Source organism: Coccinella septempunctata, chromosome 3 (genome assembly GCF_907165205.1).
Source record: "Coccinella septempunctata chromosome 3, icCocSept1.1, whole genome shotgun sequence".
Taxonomy (NCBI): Eukaryota; Metazoa; Arthropoda; class Insecta; order Coleoptera; family Coccinellidae; genus Coccinella; species Coccinella septempunctata.
In genome coordinates this window covers 107,587-125,087 of record NC_058191.1, presented here as the reverse complement: position 1 = coordinate 125,087, position 17,501 = coordinate 107,587, and the positions used below count along the sequence as shown (strand labels likewise).

The following is a 17,501-nucleotide window of genomic DNA, read 5'->3' as shown; positions in this document are numbered from 1 at the left end:
GCTCTGTAACTTGACAACGAATCAAGATATGCATCATCTGCTTTCTGACATCTAATTATTTCTAAAAAAGATTTCTTTTAGTTTTTTAGTCCCCCTTTTCAAGATGCTATATAGGGTGAAAAAAATTGGCGACAACCTTTTTCAATAGGTACATATTTTATTATGATCGTTGTGTTGATCGAGGTAGACCCATAGACATATTAAACAATTTATAGGTCTATGGGTGGACCACACATGGCCTACTGGATTATGGTAAAAAGAAAAAAATAAAAAAATTATGTTTAAAAAGGTTTCGTACATTACGTTTGAAATATAATAAAAATTTCAAGAGCTTTTAATCGTAATTCATCCTCATCCATATTCCACCTATCCATGATTTTCTATGCACGGCTTTTTCTAAAATGAAACTTCGTGGAAAACTTTTCGCATTTCGAAGGAAATCACTTTGAAAAGTACTAATATTGTACCCAGTGATATATCATAATATGTATTGAATGAAAATGATTTTCCTGTAGGTATATAAGAAGTCATGAAACGGAAGTTGTTAAGCACCTCATACGAAATATGGTATGCCTTATCCACATCCGTCCTTTGGACACACGTAAATACGAGAATTTCTTTACATGGCTCCTTGTGTGAGTCCATAAATATTCCCATTAAAGGTGAGGTTAATCAGCAGGCGGTCCAGAATCCCCCATTGCGAGAATTACTACCTAAATGAATAACGTTATTTTTTATTATAAACTAATAACATGGTCATCGGTCCTATCAGTTCGTCATTCCCCATAACGTTACCTAACATTTCGGCTTGATTTTTTTTTATTCTTATTATTCTGATGTCATATACAGAATGTTGAGCTTTTCGTAGAACAATGGGAATTGAAGGTTTTTGAGTTTTTTTCATTGGAAGAATAGAAACACGACGTATATCTATAATACAGGGTGAATCTTTGACTCGTATACAAATATTTTTACAGTAGATTCTTGTGGTCAATATTATAATATTTCATACCATTTTTTCCGAATTGGCTCGGTTTAAAAGATACAGGTTGATAGAAAACCATAAAAAAAATTATTTTTAGTCTTATCTCACAAACGGTTTTATCGAAAAAAAAATGAAATGAATTTCGGAATGTAGTTTTTATTTATTTGATTAATCTTTTTCAAACACAAGATATCATCCACGTCTTCCTCTTTTCTCATTATGCCTATTACATACCTACTATAAAAATACGAAAAATTCAAAGAACCGCCTCATGATTGTATTCATAGAGTACAAAATAAAGGCCCTTTATTATTATTATTATATTATAACCCAACTTTTGAATACTACCCAATAAATATTTAAACGTTTTGTAAAATGAAATTATTCTTCATATTTTCTCGTAAAATGCGCCGTTTTCGAGTAATTTGATGTTCAAAAATGAAAAAGTATTTGTGATATTTGAAGAATTAGGTATACTTTGGCTGAATGCAACTCTGTTTGAAAGATCCACAGATCTGTTGTTTCATAGATTTAGCTAGTTATTCTAAAAGTAATTTTGTTTCTCCAAGGGTGGCACAGCTTATTATGAAAACTCAAAATGGTTATATCTTTTTATAAGGGCCTAATCGGAAAAAATGGTATAGGAAAAAAGTGTTTCCTTTGACCTCTAGATTCTGCTGATAAAATATTTGTACGAGTCAAAATATCAACCTGTATATGGGATAGACCTATATGGTTGGCATTTAGAATCAGCAAAGTCTCTCATCTGGTCCCTGTCTGTATGCGCATTTCCCAAGTATAGTTGGAAAGCCAGTATTTCATGACCATCAGTTGAAACCTCTTCACGAGTCTGGAGTTTGATTGACTCGTCGTTCAGATACTTTTGAGCGATCGTGTTTTTGTAGAAATCTCAGATCTTTCTTCGGCACCTTTAATGCCGTTTATCCAAGTCTTCAAAATTTCAGCGATATTTCCTTTATTTTGGAGATTCCAATTTTAATGAAGCATTACATTTTAACATAATTTTCTGTAACTGCGCGTAAGTGACAAAATGAAGCACTGTTATCGAAACAGATAACCGTCAAATTTCGTTTGAGTAAAGAAGAAAGTTGTGGCAAGTGGCAACTCAACTAAAAAAAAAATTGACGATCCAGCATGTGAGCGATAATTTTTAATAATCACAATTTTTCGTTTTCTCATGCTTTCCTATTCAATAAAATATTTTATTTCAGCTAGAAAAGTATTATCACAGATTCAAGAGAAATTTTTGTCACCATACATGCATTCTCGCCGAGTTAAACCCAGAGCAGTAACGTTTAAAATCGCAAATAATCTAGATCATAACAATTAATCAGTAAAGGCATGAAATATGTAAGTACCCGATGTAACACGTTGCAGTAAACCATAAAATTAGCATGCTGCTCGAGAAGGTGCAAATCCAGAAGCCATTCATTCCGAAGAAATAAAACAACGTCCGGAATAAAAGAACGAATATCAACGACAGTCTGAATAAAGTGTAATCATAATATTAATAATGATTATAAAAGCCATAATAAAGTGTAAAGTGATATTTTCAAAGTATCCACGACAAATATACGATTTCTGGACGGGACGTAATAGTAATTTGATTTCACGCTGAGAAGAGGTTCATTTCTCATATTTTCAATCGGGAAGACCTTCGTCTCCGTAAACGCGGCTTTCACGGGATTTCGTGGTCCGTTCGATTTATTAGATGGAATGGTCATTCATTTCGAATAATCATAAATAAGGATACGTGATGGTGCGTTGTTGTTACAGGCCAACAACTTTGAAAAAGGTATACGCAGATGGGATCATGATTTTATTCATCGATTTAAATAAAAATTAAGAAGCCGTTGAACACTGAACGTGGGGAAATGAATTGTTTCATAAGTAGGTATATTATAATATGAAAAAAGAAAGCATACTACATAGGTATAATGGAATTGTGTTATATCCAGATCCCAGATGAAATGATTTCTTTAACTTGACTATTTGGCATAACTCCATTTTATTTTATACTTGAATATCCATATAGTAATCAGCTCTTTTAAAATATAATAAACTCATACAAGATGATTTATGACCAATGACACATCGGGCAAGAAGAAGGAGAGGATCATATGAGGCGTCAGAAATAGGCACTCAAATTGATATCTTTTATGCCTACTAGTTTCTGAGTTGCGGAGTGATTCCTGGAAATTTTATGTAACGTGCGTTCAAAAAAATTCGTCGTCAAGTAGGCTATGGAATTTTAAAGGTTGATTTTCTGTGACTGGACGTAATTCTTTCCTTACTTCACACTCATCAGTCATCACAGCCAAATGTAAACATTGATGACATTAACCTATTTATCGTAATTTTGTATGAAAAGGCAATTTCTCAGAAAAAATTACTTGCACATTCAATAATGATTTATTAGCATTTTTTCATTGAATTAGATTGCAAGAATCCAAATAATCTTAGCACAAGCTAAGAGCTACGTTTAGATACGCAATATCGACGTTTAAAATTCCATAGCCTACTTGACGACGAATTTTTTTGAACGCACGTTATAATATACAAACCCCTATAAAATTTGTTTTGGTAACCAAACGTAAAAAATAAATTATCTATTACTCTCCTGTTTTATCCTTTATTTTTGCAAATATTGAATTAATGTGGCCGATAATTGATAAAAATCCTTCACTGGATTTTTTCTATGGGATCTTCTGAAATCCAAGATTTACGCTACCCAGCCTGAGTCACTGGATGACTTTCGATCTCGGATCATTAATGAATGCCATCAAATTACACCAGAAATATTTTTAGCATAACTTATATTATTGAATGGTGCTCATTTTCAGCATTTAATAAATTAATCACTAAAGTAAGTAAGTACTCTTCCACTATTTTATCCAACATTTTTATCGATGGAAATTTTTAAGTGAAATTTCAGGATCAGGTACTCGATCCTCTCAGCCCAGCCCTATTCAAACTCAAGAGGGTTTGCCCCTAATGGAGGTTGCAGTTACGAGGATACAAAGAGCGTAAATGTTGTGTATTCATGTATTCAAAGAACCCCGTTCATCAAAGTTAAACATTTTATTACACCAGGCATCCTGATATCGTTTTATGCATAATTGGATTTAGGTTATTTGCAACCCAAATAACCCAAATCCAAATATATCAGAACAGTCGACTACATACCTATCTGATTTATGCATAATTCGTGATAACCATAACCAACCATTCAATTGAAGAAAGATCTGGAAGTCTAGCAGGAAGTACCATCACTGTCATTCAATTTGCAGTTTCTTCGATTTTTATGATCTTCCCGTCAAAATTTCACCTTTTTCCTCAACCTAATGGTTGGCCCTTACAAATATGTGTTACATAAATCAAATCTTCAAAATCAGGTGACGAAATATGAAACCGAAGGCTGGGGGTCTTCAGAAAGGTTAAAATTGGGATTCAAATCGATGAGTCGGTTGTGATTAATTTGTAATAAATATATTGGTATAGTCCAAATCCCATTCCGCTATCACAATTACTTCAACAGCTTCAAGTAGATGCGAGGTGTAGGTTAAACAAGGTGTTCCTAAATTAGAGGTGCAAACTATGAGGGAAGATTCCTCAAGTAGTTTTAATGAAAAAGTCCCATAAACAGGGGATCGCAAACGTTTCGTTTTCGAGAAACAAGGTGAAGAAACATTCATTATTAGAAATACCAAGTTTAATTTGATATGTCAAAATTAACAATGGAATTATTCATCACAGCTTACTAACTGAATTTTTATTACCATTTGTTGTTCAACATTTTTTTCTCGAAATCGGTGGAAGATACTACAAAACTTCAAAAGCACATAGAGTTTAGTTTATACCTCTAATTAAGGAACATCCTGTAGAATTCAATTGAAATTGAATTATAGAGAATTAATTATGACAAATACTTTGTTTTCGTTCATATTTATTAGAATTTCAAATGGCTTTAAAAGTCCTTATAACTTCATTAACGATATGATTGAATAATTTACTATTGCCCAATAATTTAAACATCTAAATGCACGTATTTTGGTAGAATATTATTGTAGTAACTCATAGAGATCAGGTGGTTGGATTTTTTTAACTTAGGTACCTACTCACATATTCTTTCAGAATTCTTGAGACATAAAAGGAGAACTGTATTAAAAGAATTCCTTCCAAACCGTCATCTACATGGATCTAGATGTACCTGCATATAATCCAATAAAGTCAACGCTTTCATTTGTCCGAAAAAACTCCCAATAACTCTTTCTTTATGAACACCTGTGTGTGGTCCAACATAACTTGAATGGCAATATATCGAATTCTTAAGTTGTGGAAATTATTTATCGAACCCTCTGTGGTGTTCGGGTAACTCCAACTTATTTAGTGCCTACCTCTTTAACTCGTATTCAAAATCAGCATGATATCTGCCGGGCAACGATATACACCCAGCAACACTTCAATGTCTATTTGCATTTTTATGAATGTGTATATAACATAAATTATCTTGATGAATTGACTCCACACCAGGTACATACATTCGGCGTATGAGTAAAACAATACTCAGCTGTCGGGGCCCCAGGTCGCTCTTATATCGATAAGTTGTAAATGCGCTGCCATGAATAATTTTACGAACATATTTTACCCACAAGAATTTCCAACAACGTCAAATCTTCCTGATGCAGGCTTAAACGAATATCCTATTTCAAACGGATAGATGATAGAATATTTATGTACTCGCATTGAATATATACTCGATGGTACTAGCTGCCCTTCTAAACTCGCAAGGGTGCAATTAACCTGCTATATAAGTTCCTGAATTACGGACTGGGTCTACAGGAATCATGTCGCTCAAAATGTTTCCCGAATGAACCATTGCAATTGATCGAATTTCAAAGATAAAAATGGTTATTTGGACCATACTCGAGAGTATGGTATATATACAGGAGGAATCGGAAATATCGAGCAATAAATAAGTAGGTACTTTTTGTTAAAAACAAACGCCGAAACAACGTGTCAGACTGACCCACTTCAAGATCGTCGCTCTGGAAAAAGATGAGGTCAGTTGTCAGTTAAAAATTGGTCGAGACTGTACAGTTGGCCCTAGATCGATAAAATTTCGTGATTTGTGATTTATTACTAGAAGAATTGCTCTTTTAGAATATATACCACATGTCGAAAGTTGTCCATCGAAAAATTCCCGAAAAGATGAGGTTAGTTAAAAAATCGTTAACACCGAAAGTTTGAATTTTGAAATGAGCTCGGTGAAATTCTGAGATTTATTACTAGAAGAGATGCTTTTTCAGAATATGTATCACGCTTGGATCTGCGATTTATTTTTCTGAGATATACGAGTCGGGCTTTCTTGTTGTGTCAGGGAATAATTAATCAATCTCTCTTTTCTGTTCTAGATTTCGGAACACTTAGAAAAAAGAAAATCCTCTAAGGAACGCCTGGAATATAAAAATAAAATATCACAGATATATATTCGCGTATACTTAGTGATTGTAGGCTATATTAAAAGTATTGCATGCGTAATAGAGGTCATTTTTGTTCATTTAAAATTTTGAAAAAGTTACTGATTGACGACAGTTCATCCATTGTATAAACATGAGGTGGGCAGAAATCTTTATCGGCTAATAATTTTTTCACCGTGTCCAAAGAAGTTTTAATGCCGAAGTCGGCAATTTCCTTGTCATTCCCCTCCATCTGCTTGATCTTCTGCACCAATGGGTCACTCTGTGGCACTTTGCACAATTTCTGCAAGAAACAGAAATCTATAACGGACCGTATTATGTACACTCCAGGTATGATACGCATGTTGATGCCGTGTTTTCTACAATTATCTAAGAATTCTCTATAAACGTTGTACGAAAAACAAGCTTGAGTTATGATGAATTTGGCCCCGGCGTCGTTCTTCTCCTTCAGATACTTCATATCGTCCTCTAAATCCTTCGAATCGGGATGTTTATATGGGAAACCTGCCACGCAAAGTTCAAAATAATCGCCATATCTAGACTTGATGAAATTCAACATTTCGGGTGTGTGGGAAAAATCGTATTTTTTGTCGGCCACGTTGCACTCCGGGCTGGCTCCTCTGACCACCATCAGGTTCCTGACGCCGATCTGTTTCGCGTAGTCCAGATTTGCGGTACAGGAGTTCTTTGTGTTATTTCTACAAGCAAAGTGGAGGACGACAGTAATACCTTTGTTTATTAGCTCTTTTGCAAGGGCCAAGGGTCCGACGTGCTCTGGCGCTTTATTGTAATTTCCAATCCAAATCACGGAGCAGAAGGTGTACTTCATTTTGTTGAGAATATTGTAATCCACCGGTCGGTTACTAGAAACTTCCAACGAACAGAGTCGGACATTATTGGTCAGAATTTCCGACAAAGGATGATTTGGATTCGGCATTGCGGTATTAATGGCATTTTGCTTGAATTTTTTCAATTGACAATTCCGACAGATTAATTATCTATGATGGAAACTGACAAAAGTTTTGAATACCAATGGCGATATCCAGCCGGCTTTGATATAGATAACCCCATTACTCTGTAATCTGTGTATATATTAGCTATGTATATATATATATATATATATATATATATATATATATATATATATATATATATATATATATATATATATATATATTTAATATATTATGGGCCTGTTCCGATATTGCTGGTTTTACTGGCCAGTAATCGAATAACAATAGAACTCGAACGACTGGGCCAATAGGCATCTTCTCTGAAATACTGACAGTACTGTTCAGGAATATCGGAACAGACGGTATAGCTACCCTCCAGGGTTACGTACGAATTACGATATTACGAATATGAAAATGAAGCATTTGCGATGAAAGTTATAAAGCTAACTGTCATTTTTTATCGAAGCAGAATCAATCTTTGAAGTTTGTCGCACGTCGCACTTATTCACTAACATCCTGTATGTAACATAAATCTTCATGCTTTTTACAAACATAAAATATAGTCTGTGGATGGAACCACTGAACAAGAATAATATGGATAATGGAACACAGCAGTCTGCACTTCTTTGACTTCTTGTCAAAATTTGAGGTTGGATCGACCACAGAGCGATAAAAAAAAAATTGAGATAACACAAGCATCTTGGTTGGAATTTCAAGTGGTTATGATTTAAATTCGTACTATTGATGAAATAAAATGTATCAAAATACTTGCGGTGCTGCAGCCGCAAGTGCCGGAGGCTGTATAGAAACAGACAGAGAATGTCATAGCTTAATTTCCAAGGAACCGCAAATTCCAGTTATAGAACATGATTATAGTGGGTTTGATATAGTCAAAGCTACCCAGGTAAAGTATATTCAATAATAATACGCTATGATCATGGGTTAATTTTTTTTATTGGAAATTTTAGTATGGAGCTTTTGCAAGAGTTCGGGAACTAATTGAATCTGGATATAATGTAAACAAGAGGGACAATGAAAATGTTACTCTCTTACATTGGGCGGCAATCAATAACCGCAAAGAAATTATGATTTACTTTATTGAAAAGGGAGCTGAAGTTGATGCAGTCGGAGGAGAACTCAATGCTACTCCCTTACATTGGGCTACTCGACAAGGTCATTTAGAAGCAGTTGTTCTTCTAATGAATGCTGGTGCAGATCCTACGATGAGAGATGCAGAAGGGTGCTCATGCATCCATTTATCCTGTCAATTTGGGCACACAGCCCTAGTTGCCTACTTCATAGCTCGAGGAGTGAGTCCTGATTTGGTGGATAGGGGAGGAATGACTCCTTTAATGTGGTCTTGTTGGAAAATTTGTAACTTGGATCCTACGAGATTATTACTGACTTTAGGTGCATCCCCTAATATAACAGATCATCAGGGAAATACTGCTCTTCATTGGGCCATTTTAGCAAGGAACACTTCAGCTATCACCCTCCTCATTGTTCAGGTAAAAATATTATCCGAGGATGATGAAATCTGTTCATTTTTTCTGATAGAAAATGATTATTTCATTCTTTCTGTATTATGTTTTCCAGGGGAATGCTAATATGAATGCTTCCAATCTAAGGGGCGACACACCCTTAAACATGTTACAGTCACAAGTTGGATCAGTTTGGGTAGGAGCCAAAGTAACAGAAAAAATAAGAGAACAATTAAGCACCAGTCGATCTAGAACATTTTTATTCAAAATTACCAAAGATAAAGTAAGAGAAATTTTTATAGGCTAGAAATAAAATAGATGAAATATTTTCATCAATAATTCTTGTATTTCAGCGACTGAAGTGGTGGTGTATGGTGGGAACTCCATTCTTAGCTTTTTACTTAGCTGGTGCCATTTTGAGTACGAGTTTATTAGTTTTAATAAAATTTTTCCTTTTGGTGTGCCTGTATATAGTACTACACTATGCTGGTCAAATATTGTACGATGATAGATTAATGGCACTTCTACCAGTAAACATTTATTTAGCAACTAAAATATGGATGTATTTTACATGGTTCATATATATAATGCCTTTCACCAGTTTAATTACAAATTTAGTGTTCTTGCTCAGCTCTGGATTACTCTGGTATTTCTTCTTAAAGTCATGGCTTGGTGATCCTGGAATCATTGAAACATCTCAGAAATTGAGATTTAGAGTGAGTACATCAGTTTATCTTGCATTGTTGAGTGCTTTGCTACAAATTTTGAGAATACTCTCTTGCATAACTTTTTTCAAATCAAATGAAAATATAACTTTTATATTGTATTTGCGTTTTCAGACGATTATAGAGCTTGCTGAAAAAGGACCATCTGGCTTTGAACCCTCAAATTTCTGTTCAGCCTGCCTTGTGCGTCGACCATTGAGGTCAAAGCATTGCTCTGTTTGTAATCACTGTGTGGCTAAATTTGATCACCATTGTCCTTGGGTAGCTAATTGTATAGGTGAGTTTAAGTGAGTAAACAATTTCAATTTTTCATTCAAGTACTAACCAATTCCTAACACTATGATTATGGAACAACAAGGTATTTACCATGTGAGCAAAACTCTTTATTTTTCGTAATATATGGGTGAAAAACGAAAAATATGAAAATTAATGAAATTATTGAATATTTGAATAATGAAGAAAAGGTTCTGCTACAAAAATTGAGTAGATATTCATTTTATCAAACTTAAAATTTGGTCTGTTTACACACTTCTATATGCGGAAAAAAAATGGTTCCGCATAAGAAGTATATTTTATTATGAATCTTAAAGTTTGTTTCCACTGTACTAGAAAAACAACCTTCAATCTATACAGGCTGTCCCACAATGAGTGACCTATTAGATGTTTGCGGAGAACAGATCATAGAATTGTTCTGAGAATTTGTGTACTAGGGTTTATGCTTCTAATTTATCGTCTTTTCACTCGATACAAAAACGTTGATTTTTCGAATGGAACACCCTACTTTTTATCTGATATCTTCAGAGATATCCAAAGTACGCATCCAATGATATATCATGTCCCACTATGAAAAATCTCATATTTTCGAAAATAAATTCAAATTTCTACTAAAATGAGGGTTTTCAGAATGTCTTGATAGTCTTAATGAACAATAACAATAATAAACAGCTTTATTTTTCTACAGGTAAATAAACCCAATTATAGAAAAATTGACATGCAACTGAAAATTAGCAGGTCAAAAATAAATGATCATATGTTATCTCATTTAACAAACACAATTCTTTCTAGTTTTCAATGATTTTAGAATCTCACGTTATTAACGTAGCAGTTATTCTGAAAACCCTCTCTTTCATATAAATTTTACTCAATTTCCGAAACCATGAGGTTTTCGTAAAGGAAGATGATACATCATTAGATGCGTATTTTGATTTTCTCTGACAATATCAGATAAAAAGTACTGTTCCCTTTAAAAAAAAATTTTTTTGGCCGTTTATGTATCGAATGACAAGGCGTATTTTTCACAAACTGGGGATCTTGTTGGGAAAAATTTAAAAATAATAATATCTTTACAGTTTTCTGTCTTTACTTGTTTGAAAGTTTAATATTTTTACACAAAAACAAACATAAATTCTTGAGGGAAAATCCAACTGATTAAACAAAAGAAATTTGAATATACAGGGTGACAAATATTTCAACAGTAGATTCTTGAGGTCAAAAAAAAAACTTTTTTTTGTTACCATTTTTTCCGAATCGGCTCTGTTTAAAAGATGCAGGCTGTTGAGAAACCATAAAAAAATGTTATTTTTAGCTTCATCTCAAACGGTTTCATCGAATGAAATGAATGTCGGAATATAGTTTTTCATTTATTTGACTAATCTTTTTCCAACACAAGATATCACCCACATTTTCTAGTTTTCTCATTATGACCATTAGTAGTTATTATATTTTTCTAGGGGTGGCACAGCTCATTATGAAAACTTGAAATGGCTATATCTTTTTATGATGGCCGAATCGGAAAAAATGGTATAAGAAAAAAGTGTTTCTTTTGAGAGAAATTTACGATTAAAATATTTTTGCAAGTCAGCTCTGTGTAGGCTGGAATTTATTTTCGAACTTCTGATATCATGCTGACATTATAGAGGATCACCACCAAATTTTTTTATTGCCATAGAAATCCAGTCCAATTTAATTTCTTACTGTCAGTTTTCCGGTTTCTAAGAAAATTTAAAAATAGCTCTTTAGGTATCATTTTTGTGGGGCTGTATATGAGCAAAGTCTAGTCAAAAAAAAAAATATGAAAATATAAAAGTACCTTATGTATCAGAAATATGATGAAAAATATAAATGAAGACATCAGTTCAAAACTGTTTTAACAGTTTCTGTCTAAACCATTCTTCTAGGTGTAAACAATCACAAATACTTCATTGGATTTCTTGCCACACTGGTCATTATGTGCATTCAGCTGATAATTGGCTCTGTCAATTTCTGGAAGAACCAACCTGAGTGCAATTTTACTCTTATATCCCCAAATTTTTGGGATACACTAAGCTCTATAGGACAGTGTGACACATGGGTGGCGTGGGTCAGTGCCAATGCTTTGTTCCATTCTATTTGGGTATCAATGCTGCTGGTTTGTCAGCTATATCAGGTAGGTGGTAAAATATTTTTTATTATCCTTCATAACTTGATATCAATATATCATCATTTGTGTTTTTGGGAAATATAAAATTCACAGAAGAACTTGTACTGAGTGAAACGAGAACACCCAGTATTAATGAATTTATTACAAAGAATTTCTAGGAATATATCTGTTTAGGTCAGGCTAAGTAAGTTTTCCATCCATATAGACTGAGTGTTTTTTGTGTTATCGCCTGTTCTTACAAACACAATAAATCACTGGAAGCTGGAAGAAAACGAATGACACATTTCTTAATTTTTTTCCAGAGAAACAAAAAATGGTGAAAACTGTAGACTCCCACGATTCTTCGTTTTTAAGTTATTAGCAAAAAATGAGATTTTGACAATTTCAAGAAGTTCTCATAACGTTTTTGTCTTCGAAGTTACAGATTTGAAACTTCTGCTTCTACATGCATTTTTTACGTAGAATTCACTTACGAGCTCAAAATATTTTTTTCATTTCGAATCATAAGGCGAACTTTCATTATTTTAAATGCAAACTTTTATTGAATTTGTTATTTTTGAATTGGAACTAGATCTTTTGTCAGTAGATTCTGCGTACAAAAGTGAAATTAAAAGTTTCAGATCTGTAACTTCAAAGACAAAAAAGTTATAAGAACTTTTTGAAATCGTCAAAATCTAATTTTTTGCTAATAACTCAAAAACGAAGCTACGGTTTTCACCATTCTTTGTTTCTCTGAAAAAGAGCTAAAGAATGTGTCATCCGTTTTCTTCCAGCTCTTATAGTTCTCGAGGTCTCCTCAGTAGATAACGAATTTTGCCCACCCTGTACGAGGTGATTCATTGGTATATGGGCGAAAGCTAAGGGTAGATACAGGACACTCGGGTAAGTCAGAATAGCCCATTTAAAGGGTCTATCTCTCTTTATAATCAAGATACGGGTGTTTTAATGATTCTGTCTATTTCTTCAATTACCATAACTTGCAAACCACCTTATATATTTTGATGTTACTTGGTGCTCTTATTCTCCGCAACAACTTGTTCATACTGACATAGTAACTGAATCCGGCCTAGAAAAAAATTGATAAATAAGGTTCAACTCAAAAAAACAGCCTGTATTCGATAGAATATTCGAAAAAACCAGAAAAAAAAACTAAAGAGCAAGTACTTCCGCATGCAATTTTATGACTCAATTGATACAGTCAAATCTGAATATTCAGACAACACAGCCTACTTACCAAAATTTCGAAAAAATTTTATTTCATCCGGTATTTATTAATTTTACCAATTCAATTGAATTTATTACGTCACAAAAGTGAAACACTATGAAAGCAGATGTCTGATATCTAATACATAATTATAATAATTTATTTTTAATATTTAATAAATGTATCAAGTTTATGATCCAAACAGTAAGGGCCTGATGAGAGGGTGGAGATTCAATTAAATCGGGAAAATTACTAAATACCTAATAAAAAATTTTTATGGAATTTTGGTTACTGTATTTCTGAAAATTTAGATTTGGCTAGGTTTATTGAGCATTAAAATCGCAGTACGAAAATACCTTGTTCCCTTTAGATATTTCTCCTTTTCTCAACTGTCATATCAAATACTTCATTCTTATTTGTCAGTTTTTCCTAGGCCGAACCTGAAAAAAATCAGTTAATATGTCAGTATAAACTAATTTTTGCGGAGAATAAACGTACCAAATATCATGAAAATATATAGGGTGGTTATAAATAATTGGCAAAATCAGTAAAACACTCTATATCTTGATTATAAAGAGAAGTAGGCCCTTTGAAAATAGGTAATTCTGACTCACCTCAGTGTCCTCTATCTACCCTTAGTTTCCCCCCATTTACCAATAATTCACCTTGTATATTTTCTAATAAATTGTTTTTTATTATAATACAGGTTTATCTCATATCTCAATGAAAATTCTTCGATTCTGATTACACTTCAATATTAGTTTCTTTTCGAAGATATCCTGCTTGGGAATGACAACCAATGAACGGATGAATAGAGGACGTTATTCACATTTCCAATCAAACAGCGGAAAATCGCCGTTCTCTAAGGGCCCCATGATGAATCTGATGGAGTTTTTTGAATGTACATGTTTTGGTTTCTTCAAACCACAAATCCAAGATTGGCTTGTCCGCTATGAATTGGAGAAAAATATCGAACAACAACCGCTTATTAGGCACAAAGACAACTATCAATACGTATAAATGAGTTAGTAACCATGTGCACTTTTTACAAGATTATATGGGAAAATTTCCAGGTTGAAGAGAAGGACAAAACCTTCAGCTCAAAAAGGCCAAAAATTATATATTTGCAGTTTCATCTCGCACTAATTTCAGCATATATCATGATGAAATTCACGATATTATTAATTCACAACGCCCATGATTTGTGCTAAAATATTTATATATACCAAAATAAAGTCTGAACCACCCTTGTATTATTTCTGCCTCCCAGAAATGCAAATTGGGCGAAATATGGTGTATAACTGCATTTATTGTTTTTATCACCGTTATTTTTATACTTCAATGAATATAAGCCATTATTTTTAAAATCAATAATTACGAAATACTATATATCATAGTATTGCTCCATTTACTCTAATGAATTAGTTAACATTTTTGGCAAACAAACTTTTGCAAACAACAGTTCTATGAAATGCTTTGGCTATCCTATATTAACCAATGGCAACCAACAATTTTCCAATTTGTTAGAGTGAATTAGTAGTTGGACCATAAATCGTGGGCAAAAAGTTGTTTCCTTCGAAAATTCTTCTGGACTTGAGTTTAATCACTGTTGGTAAAATTTTTGACACTATAATAATTTGATTTGAATTAATATTTCATTGAGATCCTAGGGTGATACAACATCATGAAGATTTTTAAACAATTATCATCACATAACTTACCCAAACTTGTATCAAGTGCACTTTATGTAATGACTGATTAAAGAAATATTTTAGCAAACTATTCAACTCTATTAGTAAGAAAGTAACCTGTTAGACCTGCATTATAATATCAACATGGAAATTACTATGTTTTGTATAAAACAACAAAGGAATTATTTTTTGTTAGTTTCTAAAAATTTTAGACAAATATTACAGAACACGTTTAAGAGCTAATCCTTAATAAAATCATCACTCAATTTTAATATGTATAGAAATATAATATCATATATAAATTTCTGCACATGTCCCTTTGTAAAGTCTCTGAAAACATTGGAAGATAAAAAAATAGTTATATCCATTCTAATGTAATTCTCTAACATTCCAAAATGTAATTGCATTGTATGTTCAATACCTGCAGTAATATCACTTCAATTTTTTAAAATGAGATCGAATTTTTGAATTAAAATGAATATTTTTCGATAGCAAAGATATAAAATATATCTTTTTCTAATTTTTTTTGGGTATATTGTTTCTGATGCATATTTTTGCTCAAATGTACACATTTTCATTGAATTTTCGAAGCATAGGAACGAACTTTCACCATCTATTCTTTTTTCATTTATTTGTTGATTTTTAACGTTTTTTGCTGAATTATTTTGTAAGGTTGGTTGTTTTTTTATTTGTAAATATGTATGTATATGCAGGTGTGTGTGAGTGTCAAATGGTTTTTTATGACTATTATCAATACAGATTAGCACTGAAGTATTGTAAGTGAAAACATATTTTTATTGAACCTGTGACGAAAAAAAATTCCAACTAAAATTGAAAAAATGGAATTTTTTCTTGTCAATAACCCCACTGAGTATCGAAAGAATTATAAATAAAGATATCGTCAATATAATGGAATTTCTCAATATTAGTTGTTGATGAATGAATTTATAGAAATATTCCGATGGTCAATTTGAAATTTGCAATGAGAATAGCTTTTATTGTACTTCCTATTCATTAATATAATAATAATAAATAAATGAAATGACAAGAACAGTTTGGTTAAAAATTTGAAATCTATAATATAATTAGTTTAAATGTTGATCATATCGTAAATTGTTATATTTCAGAATAAAAACACTTCGCGTATTTTATGAATATTTCCTATATAATGATCTGCTTAGGTCAAAGCAATAACTATTTTGTTTATTGCAAGCAGAAGATTTGAACCTTGCTGATGAACAAATAATTTACATATTTAAGCCTTATCGATGTCAGCTTTGAATGTGTATTTGTAAAAAATAAAAAAATTGGCTGTAACGTAAGTTTAATTATAACCTTATTACACCAACAATAGGGCATTTCGGATCAGCTGACAGGACCGCACACAAGTGTTGGTTAAGTACATGCTTTTGTGATTTCACTTGTAGTGAGCCATTCATGAAGTAAACAACGATTTCACACTTGAGTTGAAGTTGTTTTCAATTATCCTCATAACTTCATCCATTATCTATGTGCTACACCTATGAAGGGAAGCTACGCCACTGCTTACGGCCAGATAAAGAGCTTACTCGAAAAAGAGTCAATAATCAATTAAGCTTGACCTTACCCATATCTATATCATCACTCTTCCAATCGGCTTTGAACTGAATTGCTTCTCTTCCTTTCTCTTCTTTAGCTCATAGAATAAAGTAAATCAAGACAGGGATTTTCTGTGCTCCTTGATCTGTGATCGATTAGGTCTATGGTCTTGACATGCATAAAGTAAGTCAATGGGTCTGTTCTGTGTTGACATGTCTGAAACATCTTTGACATAAACAAACCAGAGACTCTGTAATAGGGATGTGTAGTTCGTTCAATTTCGAGGAACCAGATCGATCTAGATCCATTGCTGAGAAGACCCGGTTCAAAAGACCCGTTCAATTGACCCATTGGTTCTTTTAGGTAGTTGGGATTTGGGTTGTGAGCCAAACATTGCGCATGGTTCGAATTCGGATCCGTAGTCCCGTCTTGATCAGTTCACTGTTCTGTTAGGAATTTCACTTCAGTTTAGTTCAGTTGAATTAAATTTTGATAGAATGGAATATGGATGCTTCTTTAATTGCAAACAGCTGTGTTTTGTGGACCATAATATTTTTGATCGGCTGAAAATAGTTAGTTGAGGTCCAATTCGTGAGAGAACCGAGAGAAATATTGACCCCAGTGTAGAAAAAATTCAAAAACCGAAAGTCTTTCGAAAGGAAATGGATATCGGACGATTCAAATTTTGAAATGGAGACGTCAATCATTGATTTACAGGTTCGAAATTCGTGAGATCTAGTCTCATTAATTTCGTCAAAAACTGAAATTTTTGAAATCCAGATTATGTTATTGCTGCGAATCCAAATATTTTCCTCAAATTAATCTGAAAAAAAGTTGTAGAATTGACCAATCACTTAAAATTTACTTTCATCAATACAGCCATAATAACAGAAATATAAACTTGTAATTTCTACTAGTCCTAGTTCCAAAATCTATCATACTTTCTTCAACAAGGAGCCGTTGA

The 17,501-nt window shown here is 32.9% G+C and overlaps 2 protein-coding genes and 1 long non-coding RNA gene across 4 annotated transcripts; 1 reads left to right on the top strand and 2 right to left on the bottom strand.

The window, feature by feature from the left end:
- Positions 1 to 6,488: 6,488 nt before the first annotated feature.
- On the bottom strand, positions 6,489 to 7,501 carry LOC123309702 (methylenetetrahydrofolate reductase-like). Its single transcript, XM_044892927.1, has one exon. The coding sequence runs from the start codon at positions 7,421 to 7,423 to the stop codon at positions 6,554 to 6,556; it is 870 nt and encodes a 289-aa protein (XP_044748862.1). The 5' UTR covers positions 7,424 to 7,501; the 3' UTR covers positions 6,489 to 6,553.
- Positions 7,502 to 8,083: 582 nt separating this feature from the next.
- Positions 8,084 to 16,276, top strand: LOC123309501 (palmitoyltransferase Hip14). Of its 2 annotated transcripts, none has more exons than XM_044892657.1 (7): positions 8,084 to 8,343; positions 8,408 to 8,947; positions 9,036 to 9,203; positions 9,274 to 9,636; positions 9,760 to 9,922; positions 11,823 to 12,070; positions 14,043 to 16,276. In XM_044892657.1, exons 1-7 carry the CDS (start codon positions 8,194 to 8,196, stop codon positions 14,286 to 14,288), a joined length of 1,878 nt encoding a protein of 625 aa, XP_044748592.1. In that variant the 5' UTR covers positions 8,084 to 8,193; the 3' UTR covers positions 14,289 to 16,276. The 2 variants fall into 2 exon arrangements, with proteins under 2 accessions (XP_044748592.1, XP_044748593.1); XM_044892658.1 differs by having other exon boundaries at positions 14,030 to 14,207.
- LOC123309502 lies at positions 9,446 to 16,668 on the bottom strand. Its single transcript, XR_006537265.1, has 2 exons — positions 16,566 to 16,668; positions 9,446 to 9,598 (listed from the first exon to the last, which is right to left on the bottom strand). It is a non-coding gene; the product is annotated as an uncharacterized LOC123309502 (long non-coding RNA).
- Between the last annotated feature and the right edge of the window lie 833 nt (positions 16,669 to 17,501).